At 41.9% G+C, this 21,127-nt stretch overlaps 1 protein-coding gene across 1 annotated transcript in view; it reads right to left on the reverse strand.

Moving 5' to 3' along the window:
• The window catches only part of TTC34 (tetratricopeptide repeat domain 34), a 200,018-nt gene that overhangs the window by 171,173 nt on the left and 7,718 nt on the right, over positions 1–21,127 (reverse strand). The window contains exon 3 of the mRNA XM_069741241.1: positions 14,388–14,580. Within this exon, the coding sequence (XP_069597342.1) occupies positions 14,388–14,580 (193 nt within the window). The remainder of the gene's footprint in view (positions 1–14,387; positions 14,581–21,127) is intronic.

A 21,127-nucleotide genomic window follows, 5' to 3' on the forward strand; every position in this document is an offset into this window, starting at 1 on the left:
TCCCTCTCTGCAAGGCTTAAAAGTCTCCTCACCTTGGCATGTCAGGCTTGAAATGTCACTTAGGAAACTTATCTCTTGGATCCCAGTCAGACGCCTCTCACACAGCCAAACCAGATCTCATACTTTGCACTGACGAGGGGCAGTACCCCGAAACACAGTGTCTGCAAATTGAGATTCTAGTTTGGCTTTTATCCTAAATCATGTGACAAGGCTCGTTAAAGGGTTGATATTGACTTGTAGGATTGCTACTTCCAATAGGTGGCACTAGAGTTCTGGTCCTCTTCTTCTCTGAAGAGACAATTTGCATAAAAATTGTAGAAAACAAATCATTACATATTGTACTTTATGATTGTGGTAACATTTGTTGGATATGACTTGCGTTCATTTGTTAAAAAGCGGAAATTTGGCGAAAATTTTGAAAATTTCACAATTTTCAAAATTTAAATTTTTATGTCCTTAAATCAGAGAGTCATATCGCACAAAATAGTTAATGAATAACATTTCCCACATGTCTGCTTTATATTAGCACAAGTTTGGAAACATAATTTTTTTGTTAGTAAGTTATAAGGGTTAAAAATTGACCAGCGATTTCTTATTTTTACAACAAAATTTGCAAAACATTTTTTTAGGGACCACCTCACATTTGAAGTGACTTTGAGGGGCCTATATGACATAAAATACCCCAAAATTACACCATTCTAAAAACCACACCACTCAAGGAGCTCAAAACCACATTCAAGAAGTTTATTAACCCTTCAGATGCTTCACAGGAATTTTTGGAATGTGGAAGAAAAAATAAACATTTACTTTTACTTCAAAAACTTTTAATTTAGACCTAATATTTTTTACTTTTGCAAGGGTTACAGGAGAAAATGGACTATACATTTTGTTGTGTATTTTCTCCTGAGCATGTCGATACCCCATATGCGGTGAAAATCTTCTGTTTGGGCACACGGCAGGGCTCGGAAGGGAAGGAGCGCCATTTCACTTTCTGAATGTGAAATTTTCTGGCATAATTAGCGGACGACATGTCACATTTGGAGAGCCCCTGATGTGCCTAAACAGTGGAAATCCCCAACAAATGACACCATTATGGAAGCTAGACCCCTTATGGAACTTATCTAGATGTGAACTGAGCACCTTGAACCCACAGGTGTTCACAGAAGTTTAGAACGTAGAGTCATGATAATAAAAAAAATCACATTTTTCTCAAATAAACCTTTTTAGCCCCATATTTTGCATTTTAATAAGGGTAACAGGAGAAATTGCTCCATACAATTTGTTGTGCATTTTCTCCTGAGTACACCGATACCCCATATGTGGGGGAATAGTACTGTCTGGGCGCACGGCAGGGCTTGGAAGGGAAAATTTGATGGAATAATTAGTGGACGCCATGTCGCGTATTGAAGAGCCCCTGATGTGACTAAACAGTGGAAACCCCCAAAAATGACACTATTTTGTAAACTAGACCCCTTTGGGACCTTATTTAGATGTGTATTGAGCACCTTGAATCCCCAGGTGCTTCACAGAAGTTTATAACGTTAAGCCGTGAAAACAAAAATCACATCTTTCCACAAAAATCTTGTTTAGCAATACCTTTGTATTTTCACAAGGGCAAAAGGAGAAAATGTACCCCAAGGTTTGTTGTGCAATTTCTCCTGAGTCCACCGATACCCCATATGTGGCAGAACACTACTTTTGAGGCACAGTGCAAAGCTCAGAAGGGACAAAGCGCCATATTGGAGTTCAGATTTTACTGTACTGATTTGAAGGTGCCATGTCACATTGGTAGAGCCCTTGAGGTGCCAGAACAGCAGAACCCCCTATAAGTGACCCCATTTTACCAATTCAACCTCTTAATGAATTCATCCAGGGGTGCAGTGATTATATTGACACCACAGGTGTGTCACAAACTTTTATACCACTGGGCAGTGAAGAAAAAATAATTTTAATTTTTACTACCAAGATTGTGTGTTAGCCCCAAGTTTTAAATTTTCACACTGGGAAATTGGTAAAAATGGCACCAAAATATATCCCACAATTTCTGCTGAATGTAGAAATACCCCATATGTGGATGTAGAGTACTACTTTGCCATACGGAGTAACTTGGGAGGGACAAAGCGCTATTTGCCCCTTGGATTGCAGATTTTCCTAGACTAGTTTGCGGACATATAAAGAGCCCCTAAGTGCTAGAAAAGTAGAATCCCCCTCAAGTGACCCCATTTTGGAAATTATACACCTTTGGAATTTATCTACAGATGTAGTGATGATTCTGACTCCATGGGTGTTTTCCAAAAAAAAGCAGCAATGGATGTTGCGGAATGAAAATTGTTAACTGCCACTGTGGTGACCAGTACGTTGCAGTCACCAGTACGTTATGCCCAGCTCATGCTTCTGGAGACATGCACCTGTAAATTAGGTGAGCTCTCATCCCTACAGAAATGCCAAACACGTGGGCGCTAAATGTGGTTAGACATACTGGGGCTCAGAAGGGAGAAGGCATTTGGATTTGGGAGCTGAGAATTTACTGACTTTCTTTTGGGGGGCGGGGAGCCACTTACCTTTTCCAGAACATTTGTACTACCAGTAACGTGGAAGCACTCTATATTTCTGTTAACAGATGACGGACCTGAGTGGGGACTTGCTTTTTTCGTGGATTAAGTTGAAGCTTTTATTGGGAACATTTTACATAACGTTTGGGGTCACATTTATCTGGTGCTCTACACTGACCACTTACTTTGGGGTTTCCATCTAAATCTCGGAGTGACATGACAGATGAAACCCCCGGGGATCCATTCATTTTAATGAGGCAGCAGAGTTACTCTGAACTTCGTCTGGCCTCTGTTCAGCGGTGTCATTTTTAGAAGTACACAAAACTGGCCGATGGCAGTTTTATGCAATCCTAAAAAGATGGACACCGCCAGATCACATGTCAGACGGCGTCCACAGTGCCTCCATCTGCCTCACTAAAGGGAATCTTCTGCCACAGGTTCTGTCTGAATCACCTATTTCAGAGATTTACACGGAAACCCCGGTGTAAGTGCTCAGCACAGAGTGCAGGATAAATGTGCGCCAAGCCTTACTGCGATCTTTGGGAGGCAGAATCAAAAAAATCAACAGCAGGTGAAGAATTGGTTTTATTTATTTTTTTACGCCATTCCTCATGCGATATAAGTGATTAGACGACTTTATTCTTCAGGTCGGTGGTATTACAGCGATACCAGATTAATATGGGGTTTTTATGTTTGGCTGCTGTCACATACTAATTTTTATATTTCAACTGACAGAATCATGCGACAGCTTGTTTTTTGTGGGATGAGCTGAAGTTTTTATTGGTAACATTTTCACACATGATATTTTTTGATCGTTTTCAATTCTGATTTTTGGGAGACAGAATGAACAAAAACCATCAATTCAGGAATTGCTTTTTGTTTTTTTTTTGTTTTTTATACCGTTCTGTGTGTGGTAAAATTCGTAAGACCACTTTATTCTTCTGGTCAGTACAATTACAGCAATGCCTCATTCATATCTTTTTTATGTTTTGTCGCTTTCTCGCAATAAAAACTGTTTTATAGGAAAAAAATAATTATTTTTGCATTGCTTTTTTCTGAGAGCTATAACTTTTTTTTTATTCTGATGGAGCTGGATGGCAGTTTGATTTTTGCAGGACAAGATGACGTTTTCAGCGGTAACATTTTTATTTACATCCGTCTTTTTGATCATGTTTTATTGCACTTTTTGCTCGGTATGATGATAAAACATTGTTTTTTGCCTTGTTTATTTTTTTTACGGTGTTCACTGAAGGGGTTAACTAGTGGGACAGTTTTATACAGCAGGTCTTTAGCGATGCGGCGATATTAAATATGTTTACTTTTATTGTTTTTTTTATTTACATAAATACATGTTTTATTAGAAAAATATGTACTTATTTATTAAAAATATATTTTTACACATTCTAATATTTTTTTTAAACTTTTTTACATTGTCCCAGTATGGGACATCACTATATAATGTCAGATTGCTGATCTGACACCCTGCACTACAGAGTATCAGATTAGGATTTGACAGGCAAGAAGGCATGCCAGCGCCTGCTGCTCACAAGCCACCTTCCCTGCAGGACCCAAAAAGACCCCACGGCCATCTTGGTGTCAGGGGTCTCCATGGAGACCATCAGGACAACGCAATGCGATTGCGATGTCCTGATGGAAGCCTGCAGGGAGTCCCCTCCCTGCGCGATGCTTCTCTATGCCACTGTCACTGCTGACAGCAGCATCAGAGGGGTTAAATGCCCGTGATCAGTGCTAGCACCGATCGTAGGAACTGCTGCGGGGTGTCAGCTGTCACATACAGCTGACATCCGCACCCGATCGCCGAGGCACTCAGCATGAGGCCGAGCGATCAGTGTGCCGTACATATACTTCTCTTTGCGGGAACGCACCTCCCGCAGAGCAGTAGATGTACGGCGCATGTCGGGAAGGGGTTAACGTTTCCTTGAGGTAAAGGTTGTAAAAAAAAATAGCAAAAGCAAAAACAAAGCTGTGTGTACAAATATACAGGCAGAAATGAGTCTCTCTGATTTAGTAACTCATGGACGCCCAATAAAGAGGATTCAGAGGTAACAGTTATGCCTGTGCCTTGCTGTCTGCTAGGCTTTTACTGTATTATGAATGACACACGGTAGGTTGGAACTAGGAGTTTATTTAAAGGTGTGAGGTTTCTTTAAGATAACATTGTAGGTTAACTTGCAAACACTCTCAGCCTCACCACCCCAAAATAAAACTATGTCTCCTTTTTTCCATAGCAGCACATCACCTCTACCTGCAGTGATGCTGAGCCTGAGGCCTATGGTTGATTTACATAATAAAATCCATTCATTATTATTACATTATTTCCCTTTGATGATATATTTTAATCCACAATGTGCATAAAGAGTCGTCTGCAATGTGAAAATGACCCTTTGAAGTTTCACAGCAGCGGGCTACTCAAGGTTAATAAGAATTGATTTAACCTGATCATCCATCATCTTTTTACATGTTCAAGCTGCTTATCTTTAAAGGCAACCTTATAGTGGATTAATGCTGCCCGAACCATGACCTGCATGAATCAGATGCTGGCTCCACTATTGCAGATTTGCATGTATTAGTCTGAAATGCTGCTGCACTTTACAGAAAACATACCTTAAAACTATGGCATGGGATGACATCACAAGGATAACTAGTCGTGTAGATTGTCAGGTCTCTTGCCATGTGGGTATATAGTGGGAGTGTTATGGACTGACCTGGGTTTAAGTAGTGGTATTGCAACCACTAGGGGCAGCACTGGCAGGTAGCATAGTCAGGAAAAGGCAAGGAGTCGGTACACGGAAGCAGCAGTATAATCTTAGAATGAAGGAGCAGGTGAAAGGAAGCCTGACTAGAGGCTGGTAGATCAATAATCTCACAAGGAAGGGAGCGGTATTGCAGGTTTAAATATGGTGTTCAATCAGGGTGGAGCCAATTAGGAACTGAAGGTGGAGACAATCAGAAACAAAAGAGGTACAAGTATCTGGGTTAGCATGGAACTGTTCAGCGAGCTGAATAGCTCAGAGGGAAGAGCTGCCGCCTGATGCACAAGAGCTGTTGGGTTCGAGTCCTGACAGAGAGAGATCGCTTAGTGCAACCTTGGTCTTCAGTCAAGGTCCGCGTCAATTTCTTTACTCTCTGGGATCCCAGGCTTGGCTTATGATAGTGCATACATGATGTCATGCCAGGCTGGTGAATCAAATGATGTACCAAGGAATCAGGAATCTCAGGAAATTTGTGCAGCTTCTGTCCAAGGCAAGAGAGTGTAATGAGGTAACTCGCGCAACAGGAATGCGTGAGCGGATACTGCCATTTACTGACCAGAGATAAGAAAGGAGGGAACCAAAAATGACATAGGAACAGAAAATAGGAAGACTGTTTGCATGGGGTGGAACAGAGAAGTCAGATGCACAGGGAGACATGCAATCTGCTGTGACGCAACAAGAAAATAAAAAAAAAAAAGGGGCCATGACAAGAGCTCAGTCATTAGCTGGACTTATAACAAGACACCTATAGAGCAAGGTCTGCACTGGCTTACAGCCAAACCCAAGAGAAGCATGGTGGGAAACAATAAACCATCATCAGATGTAGACGTTCTGATGGATGCAGGGCCTTACCGGAAAATAAAGAATTCTGGTTGCCTGGTTAAAGGCAGGATGTGTGAGAGGTGGCCTGGTTAAAGGGACGGCATCTCGATCGTGCAAGCAGAGGCCTTGTTAAAGGGACATAACCTTGTTTGAATGAGCAGAGAGGGACATGAGCTGTTTCTTAGAAATCGAGGACAAAGGGAACAGGCCAGTAACAGAATGAATTGTCTGCAGCCTACAGTGCAAGACTTGCGGCCTAGCAAGAGCGCTTAATATGGCTCATGTTAGGAATTGGAACGGTAACTGCTATTGGAAGGAAAATGGGGCCAGAAAAAGGCCCCTACACATTCGGCTCTGACTCTGCCGGTTAACGGGTCAGTGTATCCTTTGTACTATTGTTCAGTGTATAATACTGCCACAGTTCATAGAGTGGTTTATGTCTCATATGCCAGGTTGTGAATTCTCATATGTTCAGTAGGAATTTGTGGAACAACTCCATACTTCCGTAAGGATAAATTCCAGAAAATGCCAAGGATTCAGAGTGGTTTATTAAACGCGTTGCGGGGTTCCTATGCCCCCTTCATCAGGAAATACCACATATCATATATCATAAGAAGAGTCACAGCTGATCGGCACCGAAGAGACTACTTGTGAAACAGCACAGCTGCGAGTGGGGAAATCCCAGCGGTAGGCTAGACGGCTTAAGCTTCTACTGAAGACGGGGAGGTGCTTGCTCAGAACCAAAGTGTTGCACATCGAAACAAAGAAATAGAAATAGAAAAAGCAGCACTCACCCCAGTTCCTCAGGTGAAAAAAACTCCTTTAATAGGCATGGCACAAAGTTCCAAACTTGGTGTAGTACAGGCTACGGCATGAGAGGGAGGCAGTGCGGGAGGGTGCAGTGACGAGACAGACGACGGCCGTTTCGCGCAAAGGCGCTTCTACGGGTCCATGTGAGTTGTGCTGGTGATGTCAGTTCCTTTTATAGGAATGGACATCACCCAAATGTTACATATAAACATAATTAATTGATTAAAAACAACATCACTTGTTCTTCTACCACTAAGATTCAAACGGATTAGATGAATACTGCCATGTCCAATTTATCATTTAGACCCCAAGGACCTTGTGCATTCGTTTTGAGGATCCATCTGGCTTCACACTGTAATAACAACTTGTTACGATTGCCACCCTGCTGGGGGATTTTAACTATCTCCAAGCCAGCAAAGCTAAGGGAACACGGGTTACCACCATGCGCATCTTGTATATGCTTCACTAGGCGTACTCGCCCCTTCCCTGTCACAATAGAATTATAGTGCTCACAAAACCTCACCATTAGGGGTCTAATAGTTTTACCTATGTAAAAACGGTTACATGGACAGTAAATCACATAGACTAAAAATTTGCTTTTACAAGTAACAAAGTCTCTCACGGTGTGATAAAGAGTACCCACTTTAAGAGGATTATCAGTTTTATGTAGGTGATACATGCTACAATTGCCGCACTTGAAATTACCTTGTGGCAAAGAATTCTTGATCCAATCTTTATTATCAGCGGTGAGACGGTTTTTTATCACTAGATCCCCTATATTAACCGGTCGTCTATAAGCAAAACGGGGGCTACATCTGGTTAAATTACGAAAATCTGAATCATTAGTTAGCACGTGCCAATTTTTACGTATAGCCGCATGAATCTCATTGTCGAGTGTACTATGCTTAAACACAAACGAAAAAATACCGCTATCGTTGCTGTCAACGGGCCTACTATACTTCTTTTTATTCTTACCCCTTTTCAGAAGGTCCATTTGGGACAAACTAGCCGCCCGTAATTCTGCCCGCTGCAATATGTGGTTAGGATAACCCCTGTTTTTAAAGCGCAATTTCAATTCCTGTATTTGATTTTGATAACTTTCCTCGCAGTTATTGATTTTCCTCAACCTTACCATCTGGCTGTATGGAATGCTATTCTTCGTATGGTTCGGATGGGCACTATGATAATGTAAGACATTATTGGTTGCAGTTGTTTTCCTATGGACACTCGTATTTAATGCCCCCTCCCTGATTTCTATTCTTACATCGAGAAAGTCTAGCTCATTATTTCCGAAAACTGACGTAAATTTCATGTTTTCATCATTATTTTCATTCAGGAACACCACAAAATCATTAAATGTCTGTTCTCCTCCATCCCATACAATAAAGACATCATCGGCAAAACGCAGATATAATCGTATATGTTTCAAATAAGGGTTCAGGGGCCCGGAGACGTGCTTCTCCTCGAACGCTGCTAAAAACAGGTTCGCGAAAACGCACGCCACCGGGGTACCCATCGCGGTACCGACCCTTTGACTGTACCACCTGTCCAAAAACTTAAAGGTGTTGTTAGATAAAACAAAATCCAACCCCTCCAAAATGAAAGACACAAAGTCCTGATCTTTCTCTGTGTTTGCCAAAATCCGCTGAATTGCTTCCAACCCCTTTTGCTGCGGGATTCTGGTGTACAAGTTGACGATGTCAATTGAGGCTAAGGAGAAAGTAGGTTGCCAAGTAAAATCTTTGAGGGCCAACAAAAAATCCCCTGAATCTTTAACAAAAGAGGGTATTTTTAAGAGCAAGGGTTTTAACAGCCAGTCCAAGAATTGAGAAAGCGGTTCTGTCACAGAGTTTTTTCCCGAAACAATAGGGCGTCCCGGAGGTTTCTCCGCGTTTTTGTGAACTTTCGGGATGCTGTACCAATTTGGATATTGAGGAAACTCTGGTATTAATTTTTCCGCTCGTTTTTGAGTTATCGTCCCTTTTTCCACGTATTTCCGCAGAAAAGTCCTCAATTTGGCCTTGATACCATTTGTGGGATTATTATCTAAGATCGAATAAGTATTGGCGTCATTTAATTGGGAAAGCGCTTCTTCTATGTAATAAGATTTATCTAAGATTACTATATTGCCGCCTTTATCGGCTTTTCTGACGATGACATCATCCCATTTTTGTATTTCCCCTAACGCTCTCTTCTCCTGCACTGATAGATTTTTTGGCGGTTGTTTGTATAAAATCGCCTCTATATCTTTGATGACTAAATCTTGAAAGAGATCTATGTTATTCCCAGGAGAAATTGGGGGCATCCAGCTAGACTGAACCCCTCCCACAAACGGATCCGTAGGGGCGGGGTCATCGTGTACCTGCCGTTCCTCGGATAGCTCTTCAAAATTATAACTCAATCCAGCCAATAAAGTAGTCATTTCTATATCCCTTTGATCTATGTTAGGGTACGCCATAAAACCCAGAGGTCCCACTATGGCCGGTGTATCTGTGGTGACAGGTGCTGATATCTTCTCCTTACTCTTACAAAAGTGTTTAAACAGATGCAACTTTCTCACACTCTTGAAAAGATCGATTTTAAATTCACTTAAATCAAACTCTTCCGGCAAACAAAAATTAACCCCCCGTGATAGAACTTTAATTTGGTCCCCTGTGAGTGTTTTATTAGATAAATTAATAATTTGAAGAGAATCATCTGTATGGCCCCCCATGTCTAGTGTGGTTATTGCCTCCAAGACACATGCTTGCGTTTTTTCCACGCACTTTTTTCTCCTGCCTCGCCGAATCTTTTTCCCCCTAAAGGGGTTTGGGTTGTGGGGGATGGTGGAGCTGAGGGTACAACGTTTGAAGTTGAGGCCACATCTTCACCGACCTCCTCCGCTGCGCTTGAATCGGAGTCTGTAATCCACCCATCACGGGAGGTTTTTCGATTTTTTCCAAACTTCCTAGACCGATTTCTAAAAAAAGTCCTATTAGAACTACCGGTACTTTTGTTCCACGTGAAGATCTGGCCCGACTCAAAATCCCGTTTATCTCTCAAAAATTTCTCTTTTTTCTTTTCTTTAGTGTCCATCTGAACAATAACTAATTTTTTCTCAAGTTTTTTCTCAAAAGATTTAAAGTTATCTCCACTAATACGAGAGGATAATTGCTGCTTGGATTTGTCCAATTGCTCACATATTGCTGCATAATCCTTTTCATTCTGGGCAGTAACTAGTTGTAATAAGTTCTGGGAACATTGAAGATGAATTTGTTCCCATGCCTTTTGAAAACCGGGATCCTCCTTGAATTGTGAGATTTCTTTAAAGACCCTCAGACCTCTTGGGACTCTATTACACTCCATGTAAGATTTCAACGACTTTATCGTCCAGTAGAGGCGGATTTCTTTCTCTGCCAAAATCTGAATTTTAGATTCCAGTGACTTAGTACTAATTAGTTCTAATTCATCTTTGTGATTACAATCCGTGAAGAACTCCCCTGCCCATATATCATAAGATATGCAATGCATATGCTATGCAATGATATATGATATGTGGTATTTCCTGACGAAGGGGCATAGGAACCCCGAAACGTGTTGAATAAACCACTCTGAATACTTGGCATTTTCCTGGAATTTATCCTTAGGGCAGTGCGGAGTTGTTCCACAAATTCCTACTGAACATATGACTATATCAGGTCGTGGATCGACCTGTGGATCTGCAGCAGCCGCCATTTTTACATGCTTGTATCGCATCTTCCCCAGGTGAGTCACTCTCTTGGTGTATCTACTCTGGTAACGTGGATAAGACCCTATCGCACTTTTTTGTCTTCACCTTTTCTATACAATAGGTTGTTAGTTCTGACAGGCAGTGGATATCTGCGTAAGGCAAGTTAGGAATATATAGACAATGGCTAGCCTATCGGTATTGCTCTTCTAAGTGCGGTAGCGCCAAGTTTATTATTTTATAGGGCAGTGGTTAAGACAAAAGGTACAGAGTTATGGATAGCCAGTAACTATTATATCAAGTGAGGCAGCAAGAACTGTGTTGTATTTATTCTCAATGTCACTCATTTACAAATTGCCATCTTAATGATTTTGCACGTGGTCTTGATAAGCTTGTATGTGGTTAATAACTTGTTTTACTGTACCACTGAGTCTGTGCTCTGTGCCACTGAATCCCTGCACCTGTTTACAAGAGCAATAATAATATATAAAATATACACTACTCAAAAATATAAAGGGAACACTAGATGTCATAGATATCACTGGATGAAATATTCCAGTTGCTAATCTTCATTCATTACATAGTGGAATGTGTTGAGAACAATGAAACATAAAAAAGATCAATGTAAATCAAAACTAATATCCCATGGAGGTCTCGATTTAGAATGATATTTAAAATCAAATTACAGGCTAATCCAACATCAGTAGAAATGCCTCAAGACAAGGAAATGATGCTCAGTACAGTGTGTGGCCTCCACGTGCCTGAATGACCTCTCTATAATACTTGGGCATGCTCCTCAAAAGGCCGCGGATGTTCTCCTGAAGGATCTTCTCCCAGACCTGGATTAAAGCGTTAGTCAACTCCTGGACAGTCTGTGGTGCAACATGGCATTGGTGGATTAAATGAAACATAATGTCCCAAATCTGCTCGACTGGACTCTGGTCTGGGGACTAGGCAGGCCACTCCATAGCATCAATGCGTTCATCATGCAGAAACTGCTGACACATTTCAGCCACATGAGTCCTAGCATTGTCAAGCATCGGAAGGAACCCAGGGCCAACCGCACCTGTATATGGTCTCATAATGCATCTGAGGATCTCATCCCGGTACCTAATTGCAGTGAGAGTACCTCTGGCTAGCACATGGAAGACTATACAGCCTTCCAAAGAAATGTCTCACGACACCATTACTGACCCACTGCCAAGCTGGTGAAGCACAGCATCCACTTGTGGACATCGGTCCCTCATACCACCATCATGGAGTCTGTATTTGACAGTTTGAGCGGGCATATGGATGTTAGTGGCCTGCTGGAGGTAATTTTTTCAGGGCTCTGGCAGTGCTCCTCCTGTTCCTCCTTGAACAAAGGAGGAGGTAGTGGTCCCGCTGCTGGGTTGTTGCCTTTCTACAGCCCCCTCCACCTATTCTGGTGTACTGGCCTGTCACCTGGTATCTGCTCCATACTCTGGACACTGTGCTGACAGACACAGCTACCCTTCTTGCCACAGGTCACATGGATGTGCCATCCTGGATGAGCTCCACTAACTGAGCAACTTTTGTGGGTTGTAGACACTGCTCTGTGCCACTGTACCTCTAGGCATGAGAGCAATGACAACGTGCAAAAGTGACCAAAACAAAAGCCAAAAAGGATCCGAACAGAGAAATGGTCTGTGGTCCCCCGTCCCCCCCCCCCCCCCGCAGAACCGCTCCTTTTCAGGGGTTGTCTTACTAACTGCCTGTCATTTCTAACTGTTATCTGTTCCGGTTGCAGAACAGAAGGAGAAATTGATTCACAATCAGACAAGTTGATTTTACAGAAGTGTGATCGATTTGAAGTTATAGTGTGCTGTTTAAGTGGTCCATTTTTTTTTTGAGCAGCGAGTAATAATATAATCCACTTATTTCCACAAGAGACCTGTCAGTCTAGCTGAGCAGCATGTCGAGAAGCTGGCAGGATCCAAAAAAGAACTGCAAAATTGTTGGTCTTTTTGAGCAATGTCACCACACTTGGAGTTTTGTTCCCATTTTACAATTTACTGAATACTAAAATGAATGACTTAGTTCAATACAACAGCTCGTCCTGCCAAAAAACAGCCCCAGTGTGGCAATGTTGATGGAAAAATAAAAGTTATGGCTCTTGGAAGAGGGAGAGGAAAAATGGAAAGTGTAAAAATGGAAAACCACGATGATGGGAAGGGGTTAAAGAGCATAAAACTGCAAAATAAAAAATAAAACCAGAGAATCTCCTGTAAATAGTCTCTGAGTCATGTTAGGTAATAAAGTCAGCCATTTTTAAGCAACGTCTGCTACCAGAAAAGCTGGGTGACAGTCAGTAGGAATGACAGTTGGCGTGATGACGCTACTCGGCTGATTGACAATCCCACCTCTTTTTATAATTACACATCTATTGCTGCCACATAACTCCAGAAACAGCAGAATACAAAGAGGAGGACCCAAGGATTTCACTTTACTGCTTTTTTCAATTTCAGGAAGATGTATAATTTTAAAGGGATTGTCCATTCTTGTTTTGTTATTCATTTTGCCTGGTCCCCCCAAATTACGTAAATCATTGGTTTTTCTGCTCAGTGGTTTAATCAGAGGTCCCAGAGAAAAGCAACAATTTTTTGCCCCCCTAACCTGTTGACCATTAAATCTCCCAGAATTCCTTCCACCAGACCAATATTGAACCTCTTTTCCCCAAGCACATGTATTGAATTTTAAGAAAATATTGATGTAATTATATTTTGCTCTTTAACACTTTATTATGTTTTTTTACTGAAATCCAAACACCATTTTAAAAATCAAAGTTATACTAACCCCGGCCGTAGACCTCACCATAAACCTCTTTAACTTTAAGAAAAGTGTGTAAAAATGGAAAAACAGCTCATAGTAATAATGAATGAAGATGGTGCGGTGCGCCTCTTACAATATTTGTACCCCATAACATTTTGACCGATCCCACTGCGACATCCCACTTTATCAGCTGTCCAGTTTCCCAACAGCACATCCGCAGGTGAAAAGAAGTATTACAGAGTTCTTACTGAAATGTTTCTGCTACCCATGCATAAGTCCTGCAGAATGAGAGATGCTCTTTAGAACCCCCTCCGTGGCTAGTAAGTGATGAAAGTATTGAATGGCAGACCCTTGATGATGACAGATGAAAATGGTTTTAGAAGCTAGACACTCCCTTTTTTAAAAATTAATCTGTCACCAGGTTTTTGCCATCTAATCTGAGCACGACATATTATAGAGATAGAGATCCTGATTCAAGGGACGTGTCACTTATTGGGCTGTTTTGATAAATTAAATAATTTTTTTTTTACTCACTTATATAACACCATTAATTCCACAGCACTTTACAGGCATGATCATCCCAGTTTTATCAACAGGAAATGATCACTAGAGGACTAGTAAACCTGCTGCAATGTAGTCCTCTATATTCATGTGCTCTATAAAACCCCGCCCCATCACTGATTGTAGACTTAGCATAGGTAGAAAGCAGCCAATCAGTGGTGTGGGCGGGGTTATACACATCTCAGCATTCCGAGAACTGCTAGATCTGCAACAGAGAAAACAGGGATTTTATGAGAAATTGCAGCAAGCAGCCCAGTAAGTGATACATCACTGGAATCGGCATCTCTGCCTGTATATCATGCTACTCTCAGATGGGGGAGAAAAAATTGACACTAACATTTAATTTTACAGCAAATAATAATTTTTGTTCACCTGACGCAATAATAGCAAATGACAAGTAGGCGATGGCTCCCTTCAGGTACTCATCTCCTTGCTGGCTATGCAGAATGGCCATAGCCTTAGAGTGACAGTGATTCTGCATTAATTTACGGTCATCTTCCTTGAAAATTTCCATAATAGGGAGGAGGCAGGAAGTGTCGCCCAACTGGATAACTTTCTTTATCAGCTGGAAAAAAAGCAAAATAAGCAAAGATTATTTCTTATGGACTCTTCAACGTTACATAATATCCAATATGATGGTGACTACAAACCCTGAGGGGTTAATACCATCCAACTTTATGACAGTCCGCAATGGAGAACCTATGTAGTTATATGGGGAAGAATGCATCTGTGTCCACGAGGTTGTCCCTTTTGAGAAAACCCAGTGCCATGCTATAAGTTAGTTGTAGGAAAAAAAAAAAAAGTAATATTAACCCTCCCTGGCTCCAGCTTTGTTTGGCTGCAGCGCTGATGTCACATCAACATTGCTGCAACCAGCGTCAGACTGAAAAACATTGGGCCCACCAGAGGATTTGGTTCTGAGGGCCCACCTTTCTCCCCCACTCAACAGACCCATCGCAGCTGCAAGGTTTGCACTATGAACTCTCCTGAAGAAGAAGCCAGGGCCCACCGGAGGATTCTCCGGTTCTCTGGTGGGCCAGTCCAACCCTGGCTGCAGCCAATCAATGAGCTCAGTGGCTCATGCTGTCTACATCTCATCTTCTGGCATAAAGTTTTCTGAAAGGAGACAATCCCTTTACACTTTTGCGCATGGTATGTCAACTAGCATTGAACCAAATTCTTAGAATGGGACATGACGATATCTGTAAGTAGCAGTTCGCCCTCCGCTGGTCATTATTGAGGTTGCAGGTATACAAATGCAAAAATGTCACAATGCAGCAACAATATATGTAACCCGAACTCGTAAGGAAGGGCATAGCTATAGAGATGAAGCACTCACAACTGGAGCCTCAAGGCTTTCACAACCTGCTTGGCCATGTTAGAAGCCTATGAGTCTTACACATGATAAAATCAATGTTTTATCAGCAGGAGATTATCAAAAGCCCAGTAAGTGACACATCATTGGAATTGGGGTTTCTGTCTCTACATTATGCTGCGCTCAGCTCAGATTAGGTGGGAAAAGCCTGATGATGACAGATTCCCTTTAACACATACTTATTACAATTATAAGCAGCAGCATTAATGATTAGACCTCATCCAGGACTAGTGGAAATGAGAGGGGTTTTTTTCTACACAGACCGAGTGCAGCATTTAATTGTCTATTCTGGGTTTTTCTTCGATGAAGTTCTCCGAGAGGACTCAATGGATCCAAAGATTACCAAGGAGCAGTATTTCAGCCTTTTATTATTTGATTGTGGAAAATGGAAATCATACAGATGTCATTGACAGATATTAAAGAAAACATCCACCATTACAAAATACAAGCAATGTCTCCTATAGCCATCTGGGGAGCTATAGGATACTAGTAGAGATAAGATAAACCCAATTTATATGTCAGGTCAGATATAGCAGAAAAAAAAAGCGGGGTTTACAATATAACTTTTAATAAATTCGGGGTATTGTGTCTTAGTGGAATATGTTTCCAACCTCTGAAGATAGAAAGATGGGTCAGTGAAAAAGTGGATCTCCAAATGTAGCCTCAAAGGGCCATAAATTGAGTGTGGAATCTATATACAGTTAGGTCCATATATATTTGGACAGAGACAACATTTTTCTAATTTTGGTTACCACAATGAATTTTAAACAAAACAATTCAGATGCAGTTGAAGTTCAGACTTTTAGCTTTCATTTGAGGGTATCCACAATAAAATTGGATGAAGGGTTTGGGAGTTTCAGCTCCTTAACATGTGCCACCCTGTGTTTAAAGGGACCAAAAGTAATTGGACAGATTAAATAATTTTAAATAAAATAATTGTCGTAATGTCTATAACCAAAATTAGAAAAATGTTGTCTCTGTCCAAATATATATGGACCTAACTGTATATCTATATTCCACAAAGATACATTACCCCTACTTGTTACCCTTATGGGGGCAGAGGTGAGGCGATCCTTTCGTGCACCCTCTGAGGTGCGCCAATATTTTTATGCGCCATCTAACGAGCAATTTTTGATGCTTCTTTTTAACTATAGCACTTGGCACTTTATAACGAAGCTATATTTTAAACCCCCCTTTTTTCTGCTATGTCTGTTCTCATATAGACACGTGAACTATAGCAACAGAGATCAGATCGCCCCCTGGTGGCCACAACAGACAATTGCAAAGCCTGAATTTGACGCAGACACATAAGTGGTCTGTGCAAAATAAAATAAGAATCGGAGTCTTTGTAATTATAATAGAAAAAAATTCCGCACTTCAGAAACCACACAAATGTGTACAGGCATTCTGATAATGTAATGTGCAGTGATAGACACACCAAAAGCAAAGACGAGGTGACATCTCAAAGTGTTATTGAAAGAAGACCAGGTTTGACAGACCATGGGACAAGTACTGCACAAGGGTGGGCTGTAAACAGTGGAAAGGCAGCGGAAAAGGAGTAGCCTGGTCATGTATGCCATTTAACGGAAATAAATGAGTAACATAAAATAAATAAAATGTCTTACAAGCGATGTGCCACCCACTTGGAACTGCTAAACTTGTTAATCTGTTCAACACAGAATATGCAATTAACGGGTCATGTACTTATAACCAAATTTTTTGATAGGCGGAATCACAAAAAAAGTCAATTAATACATACTTATTGCAACTTCCACCTTTAATGTAATCTATAATTTGCATAAATCTATAAAAAAATAAGCCGAAATTTTGTTGGTTGGAAAAAGAAAAAAAAAACAACTAAAACAATGTAGATGCATAAATATGTACTAATACATCACAGAAGTATCATTTTAATGTATGACAGCATTCTGTCTTTTTGGGTAGGAATTAGTGATGAGCGAATATATTCGTTACTCGAGATTTCTGGACCATGCTCGGGGGTCTTCCGAGTATTTTTTAGTGCTCGGAGATTTAGTTTTTCTTGCCGCAGCTGAATGATTTACAGCTACTAGCCAGCATAAGTACATGTGGGGGTTGCCTGGTTGCTATGAAATCCCCACATGTACTTATGCTGGCTAACAGATGTAAATCATTCAGCTGCGGCAATAAAAACTAAATCTCCGAGCACTAAAATATACTCGAAGGACCTCCGAGCGTGCTCGGGAAATCTCAAGTAACGAGAATATTCGCTCATCACTAGTAGGAATCTATCAACATGGTACATCTAGAATTGGTAATCTTTGCCCACTCTTCCTTGTAGAATTGCTCCAAATCCTTCAGATTGCAAGGTTCACCCACAGATCTTACATTGAATTCAGATTTGGGCTCAGTCTATGTAATTCCAAAACTTTAACTACCTTCTGGTGCAACAATTCTTCTTCATTTGAATGTATACTTAGTGTTGTTGTCATGCTGAAACATAAATTCCATTTCATATTAAGCTTAACAGAGGCCCAAAGGTTTTGATGCAAAATTGACTGATAGTTGGAACTGTTCATAATTCCCCTTCACTTTGACTAAAACCCCAGTTTCAGGTGCTGAACAACAGTCCCAAGGTATAATGCTGACTCCATCATTCTTTACTATGTGTATGGTGTTCTTATGGGGATGCAGTAGTGGCTTTGTGCCAAACATGCCTTTCGGAACTATGGTCAAAATGTTCAACCTTGGTCTTTTCAGACCATAACATGTTTTCATCACTTGCTGTTAGGGGTCGAGTTCCCGCCTCTGCACAAGGTGAATCTCGAGCCATCTCCTCTGCGGTCTCCCATTTCTCTCCAGCTGCAGTGGAGCCTGCTCAGCGGAGATGTCGGTCCCAGCGTCTGGCTCAGCCTGATACTGTGTGGATGGTTTCTGCTCTTTCCCAGGCTCAGCCAGTGTAGCCAGTACTGGTCAGCGGCGAGCAGACGTCTCTGGGACTAAGTCCTGCTTTTTCCCTTCTGAGCATGCCCAGGGTAAGACCTCTCATTGGAGGTCAGGGGTTACATGCTCAGGTACTGCGGCAGCTCCCATTGGTCCTCTAGGAAGGTCCTGAAGTTGCTCTGGTATTGTAGCATCTTCCATTGGTCCTCTAGGAAGGTCCTGAAGGTGCTGCAGCTATAAAAGTTTTGCATGGCCGCACGGCCATGCGCTAGCATCACTTCATGTTATGAGCTTGCTAATTATGGTCATGCCTGTATGATTGTTTTCAGGGACCCGGCCGAAATAAGCCCCTAGAATACCGACACCTCCGGTGAGGAGTTTGTATAATTGTATTCAGGGACCCGGCTGAAATAAGCCCCTAGAATACCGGCACCTCCGGTGAGGAGTTTGTATGATTGTATTCAGGGACCCAGCTGAAATAAGCCCTTAGAATACCAGCACCTCCTGTGAGTTTTTATTTGCTTCTCTGTGTGACCACTGACTGCCATCAGCTCAACAGTTAGCTGTGTTCCCCTGTAACGCTAACAGGGCACAGCGTGTTCTTTTCTGTGTGACTCAGTGAAGAAACTGAGTTCACTTATACCGCCATATAGTGCCGTCATTTTCTAGCGGCAGGTTGTCTCCTGCACGGTGGACCCCAGGCTGCGAACGCACCAATTATAACATCCATATTAACTCGGTGCGTTCTGCCAGTCCTCACACTTGCTTTTGGCCGACATGATGTAGGTTTTGGTAAAACATACCCAAGCTTGGATATTTTTCTTTTTAAGGAAAAGCTTCCATCTTGCCACTCTGAGGCAGTGAGGGGAATCATCAAGAGTCATTACTTGTCGCCCAGGATGTGCATGGAAACATGCTGAAACCACTGGAGAGCATTGTAATTACAGCCACAGCTGTGGTACAGTGAAATATAAAAGTGAGTATGGACTTTTTTCAAACTATTTGACCAAGTTAGATTTAGGAAAGCCTTACATGAAGCTGTTACATTTGGAGAGATCTGTAGGAAGGTAGTGGGAAGGATATCTCCCTCCAGTCTGGGTTTTGGAAATGGCTCATGTTCACGATTCCCATTTAAACTTTCAGGAAAGGGTTGGGTAGGTCAGTGCTGGTTTTACAAGCATCAGAGCAGGAGGCTTTGTGCATTCCTCTCTGTGTGAGACGAAAGTCACTGTTTTACGAGTGGTGGAGAATGCAGGAAGTGTGAATTGACACATACCCCGAAGAAAACTGCATGTGTGTGACTAAGCCAGCTAAACTACAACTCAGACCCGCAGACAAGATAGAGAAACTCCTTAAGCATTTGGTCATCTCACTTACGCAGCAGCAGCTTCATCAGCAACAGCAGCAGCAACAATAGCAGCAGCACCAAACAATCTGATTCTACAACAGATTGCTGCCCTACGAGAGACGTCTCCACCCTTGCCACCGGTCCACCATGAGGCCCGGGACAAAGTGAGGTCTGTGTTGAGGAAGAGAAGACAGGAGGACAACCTGGAAGCCTTTCTCACAGTGTTCAAAAAAACAGAAGAGTGAGAGAGTTTGCCAATCTTCCAGTTGGCTGAAGTGGTGGCCTCTCTAATCGGAGACTTCCATAGAGCCTATTTTGAAATCACCCGGGAGGATGCCCAGGACTATTGAAAACTCGAAAGTGAGATTCTTGCCCGGATGGTGGTTAATACTTATGCACAACCACACAGAGTAAGCCAATGGTCCTTAGTGGAGGCCCAATCCACTAGGTCTCAAACATATGACTTGTTGCATGTAGTTAAAAAAATGGCTCCATCTTGTGAGCTTAAGCCCAGCCCATATGGTAGAGAGAGTTGTAGTCAACAGGTAGGTGCAAACTCTGCCAGGGTGGGGCAAATGGAACGGGGAAACATAGATCAGGTGGTTAGCCTGATCTACAAATCAATTAATGCGTGTGAAACATTTGAGTGCAGTCCCATTATCATGGACAAAGACAATGGAGAAGATGGAGAAATTAAATCCTCCATCTTCTTGGCACCTGTGATACGATTCGCTCATGCTAGAGAATCGGATCACACTAAAGTGACACTTGGCTCAAACTGACAGCATTTGAGATGAGTGACATTAGCATAATCCACCTGATACTCTTTCATGAGAGCATCGATGGCCATGTGAGAGTATGCTAAGGCAAGACATACATTTTAGACCTCACTCAGATGACCATTTAACACATGCCCATTATAAACGACTAGATGGTGGCCCGATTCTAACACAACGGGTATTCTAGAATATTCTGACTGACAGAACGTGTTCTGTGAACTATGTTGCACTGTGACTGACAGAACGTGTTCAGTAAATGTGACTGAACTACGTGGCACTGCGACTGACAGAATGTGTTCAGTAAACATGACTAAACTACGTGGAACTGTGACTGACAGAACTTGTTCAGTAAACATGACTAAACTACGTGGCACTGTGACTGACAGAACTTGTTCAGTAAACGTGACTGAACTACGTGGCACTGTGACTGACAGAACTTGTTCAGTAAACATGAGCGAACTACGTTACGCTGTGACTGACAGAACTTATTCAGTAAACGTGACTGAACTACGTGGCACCGTGACTGACAGAACGTGTTCAGTAAACGTGAGTGAACTATGTCACACTGTGACTGACAGAACTTGTTCAGTAAATGTAACTGAACTACGTGGCACTGTGACTGACAGAACTTGTTCAGTAAACGTGACTGAACTACGTGGCACTGTGACTGACAGAACTTTTTCAGTAA

Source organism: Ranitomeya imitator, chromosome 10 (assembly GCF_032444005.1).
Source record: "Ranitomeya imitator isolate aRanImi1 chromosome 10, aRanImi1.pri, whole genome shotgun sequence".
NCBI lineage: Eukaryota > Metazoa > Chordata > Amphibia > Anura > Dendrobatidae > Ranitomeya > Ranitomeya imitator.